We start from the raw sequence: 3796 nt of genomic DNA, 5'->3' as shown, positions 1-3796 counted from the left end.
AAAAAAAAAAAAAAAGAAATGAGAATTTTGGGCGGCACCTATAGCTCAGTGGGTAGGACACCAACCACATACATCCAGGCTGACAGGTTCAAACCCAGCCCAGCCTGCTAAACAACAATGACAACTGCAACAAAAAAAATAGCTGGGTATTGTGGTGGGTGCCTGTACTCCCAGCTACTTGAAAGGCTGAGGCAAGAGAATTGCTTAAGACTAAGAGGTTGGTTTGAGGTTGCTGTGAGCTGTAATGCCAAGGCACTCTACCAGGGGCAACATAGTGAGACTGTCTCAAAAAAAAAAAGAAAGAAAGAAAGAAAGAAAACAAAAGAAATGAGAATTTCATTTGTATATGATTTCTCTCATTTTTCCAAGTTAAATTGAACTTAAAAAGTAATAAGACTTACAGTGACTAGCATAAAAATAGAGATCTAACTCCATGTATTCAGGGTGCTGTTAAACTTATAAGGAAGTGATTAAGGACAAAGAGTTAAAGTTCTGACAACCAAGTTGAGTGTTTGGAGACCACAGAATCATACATTAACTTATTATGAATTGAAAACATATAGTGCTGTCAGTCTCACTCATTCCCGTGTGGAATATTTTAGGACTCATTGGCCTTTGAGGATGTATCTGTGAACTTCAGCCAGGAGGAGTGGGCTCTGCTGGATCCTTCACAGAAGAAACTCTACAAAGATGTGATGCAGGAAACACTCAAGAACCTGGCCTCTATAGGTAAGAATGATGTCATATCTTCACTTTGTCCATTAGGAAACAAGTACTTCTTGCTTACTGTCACTATTCCAAGATTTGGCATATCAAAAGGAATACTTTGGTAAACAAACCAGACATGGTTATAGCCCACTGTGAACCTAGAATCTAATAATTTCTCTATAAATTTCTCATAATTTATAATGATTATTCTGGATCTACATTTTAGGAAAAAAATGGAAAGATCAGAACATTGAAGATCAGTATAAAAATCAGGGGAGAAATCTAAGGTGAGTTGCATTCACAGTAGATGGCAGTATATGTTGAAAGAATCTTAGTATGTTGTGAAATTTTTAAGACAAGAAAACCAAATAAGCCCAGTTTCACATGTATTGATTCTCAGAAAATTTTTACAAAAAATGTTTTCTTAAGTGACACAGATATTCAGTGTTTGAAAAATACATACTTGGAAACAGTGTTTTAAAACCTTGTATAAGGTGATGCCTGTGGCTCAGTGAGTAGGGCGCTGGCCCCATATACCAAGGGTGGCGGGTTCAAACCTGGCCCCGGCCAAACTGCAACAAAAATAGCCAGGCATTGTGGCAGGCTCCTGTAGTCCCAGCTACTTGGGAAGCTGAGGCAAGAGAATCACCTAAGCCCAAGAGTTGCTGTGAGATATGATGCAGTGACACTCTACCAGGGGCAAGAAAGTAAGACTCAATCTCAAAACAAATAAATAAACAAAAAAACCCTTGTGTATATCAATGTGATGATAGCTATGGATGAGCTCTCTTGGAGAACATTGAGTATATTAACTTTAAAACAATTCAGACAAGGCAGAAAACCTACAGTTTCCCTGAGAATGATAAAAATCTAATTCTGCTACCTGGTAATAAATATAAAATCATAAATAAATAACCATGATTAATGTGTTTCTAATCTTTTACAGACGCCATATGGTTGAGCCACTCTGTGAAAGTAAAGAAGGTAATTGGTATGGAGAAATCTTTAATCCAAATCTCGCTCTTACAAAGCAAACCACTGGAATGAAACCACAGGAATGTAGTATGTGTGGCAAAGTGCTCATGCGGCGTTCGTCCCTTACCAGACACATGAGGACTCACACTGGATGCAAATTAGATGAGAAGCCATATAAATGTAAAGAATGTGGGAAAGCCTTTAGTTATCTCAAATCTTTTCAAAGACATGAGAAGACTCACACTGGAGAAAAACTCTATAGTTGTAAACAATGTGGAAAAACCTTCATATATCACCAGCGCTTTCAAACACATGAACGGACTCACATTGGAGAGAAACCCTATCAATGTAAACAGTGTGGCAAAGCTCTCAGTTCTCCCAGTTCTCTTCGAATTCATGAAAGGATTCACACTGGAGAAAAGCCCTATAAATGTAAAAAATGTGGGAAAGCATTCAGTTGTCCTAGTTCTATTCGAATACATGAAAGAACTCATACTGGAGAGAAACCCTATGAATGTAAGGAATGTGGCAAAGCCTTCATTTCCCACACACGTGTTCAAACACACATGATAACGCACAATGGGGACAGACGTTATAAATGTAAAGAATGTGGGAAGGCATTCATTTTTCCTAGTTTCTTACGAGTACATGAAAGAATTCATACTGGAGAGAAACCCTACAAATGTCAACAATGTGGTAAAGCCTTCAGATGTTCCACTTCTGTTCAAATACATGAAAGAACTCATACAGGAGAGAAGCCTTATAAATGTAAGGAATGTGGGAAATCCTTCAGTGCTCGTCCAACCTTTCGAGTACATATGAGAGTGCATACTGGAGAAAAGCCCTATAAATGTAAAGAATGTGGGAAAGCCTTTAGTCGTACAACTTACTTTCGAATACATGAAAGGACTCACACTGGAGAAAAACCCTATGAATGTAAAAAATGTGGGAAAACCTTTAATTATCCTCTAGATTTGCAAATACATGAGAGAAATCACACTGGAGAAAAGCCCTATGAATGTAAGGAATGTGCAAAAGCCTTTATTTCTCTTGAAAACTTTCGAAGACACATGATAACACATACTGGAGATGGACCTTATAAATGTATGGAATGTGGGAAAGCATTCATTTTTCCTAGTGCATTACGAACACATGAAAGGACTCATAGTGGAGAGAAACCCTATGAATGTAAACAATGTGGGAAAGCCTTTAGTTGTGCTGGTTATGTTCACATACATGAAAGAACTCATACTGGGGAGAAACCCTATGAATGTAAGGAATGTGGGAAAGCCTTCATTTATCCTACAAGCTTTCAAGGACACATGAGGATGCACACAGGAGAGAAACCCTATGAATGTAAAGAATGTGGGAAAGCATTTAGTCTTCACAGTTCCTTTCAAAGACATGAAAGAATTCATAGTGGAGAGAAACCTCTTGAGTGTAAGCAATGTGGCAAAGCTTTCAGTTTGTCCAGATCCTTAAAAAAACATGTTAGAATGCACACTGGATAAAAACCCTATAAGTGTATGCAATAGGGGAAAGTTTTCAATTTTAAAAAGTACTATCAAATTTATGAAAATTCCTGCTATAGAGAAATCCTGTAGATGTAATTAAAATGGAAGGCTAAATGCAAGGTAATTCATGTACAGTTAGGTGCCACACAATGAAAACCACATGTATAACTGCCCCATACAATTGTAATAGAGCTGAAAATTTTGTCACCCATTAAAGTCTTAGTGGTTGTAGCATCATAGTATAACATATCAACTCAAATCTTTAATGTTGCTACACTTACAGTTGATGAAAGCACAGCATGTATAATTATGTATAATACATAGTATATGATAATAAATGACTATATTACTGGTTTATGTGTTTATAATACTATTATTGTTATTTTAGAGTATATACCTATTTATTAAAAATAAAAACAGTTTAGAGTAAAACAGCCTCATTCAGGTCCTCGAGGAGATACTTACAAAGGATTTCTTGCTGTTAACATAGGCAATGACAGCTCCATGTGTGTGAGTGCCCCTGGAGACATTCTGGTGGGACAAGATCTGGAGAAGACAGTGATATTGATGGTTCTCATCCCATGCACACGTTACAAAGT

The 3796-nt window shown here is 37.2% G+C and overlaps 1 protein-coding gene across 1 annotated transcript; it reads left to right on the top strand.

Annotated features, from left to right (window-relative positions):
* Window positions 1-607: 607 nt before the first annotated feature.
* LOC100948651 (zinc finger protein 791) lies at window positions 608-3350 on the top strand. The gene is made up of 3 exons (XM_003797930.3): window positions 608-729; window positions 935-995; window positions 1655-3350. The coding sequence occupies exons 1-3, from the start codon at window positions 696-698 to the stop codon at window positions 3192-3194; spliced, it is 1635 nt and encodes a 544-aa protein (XP_003797978.2). The 5' UTR covers window positions 608-695; the 3' UTR covers window positions 3195-3350.
* The last annotated feature ends 446 nt before the right edge of the window (window positions 3351-3796 follow it).

This window comes from Otolemur garnettii, unplaced genomic scaffold (genome assembly GCF_000181295.1).
Source record: "Otolemur garnettii isolate 467f Iridium unplaced genomic scaffold, OtoGar3 scaffold00127, whole genome shotgun sequence".
NCBI classification, from domain to species: Eukaryota; Metazoa; Chordata; class Mammalia; order Primates; family Galagidae; genus Otolemur; species Otolemur garnettii.
The sequence above is the reverse complement of the archived record's forward strand: the minus strand, read 5'-3'. Positions and strand labels throughout refer to the sequence as shown.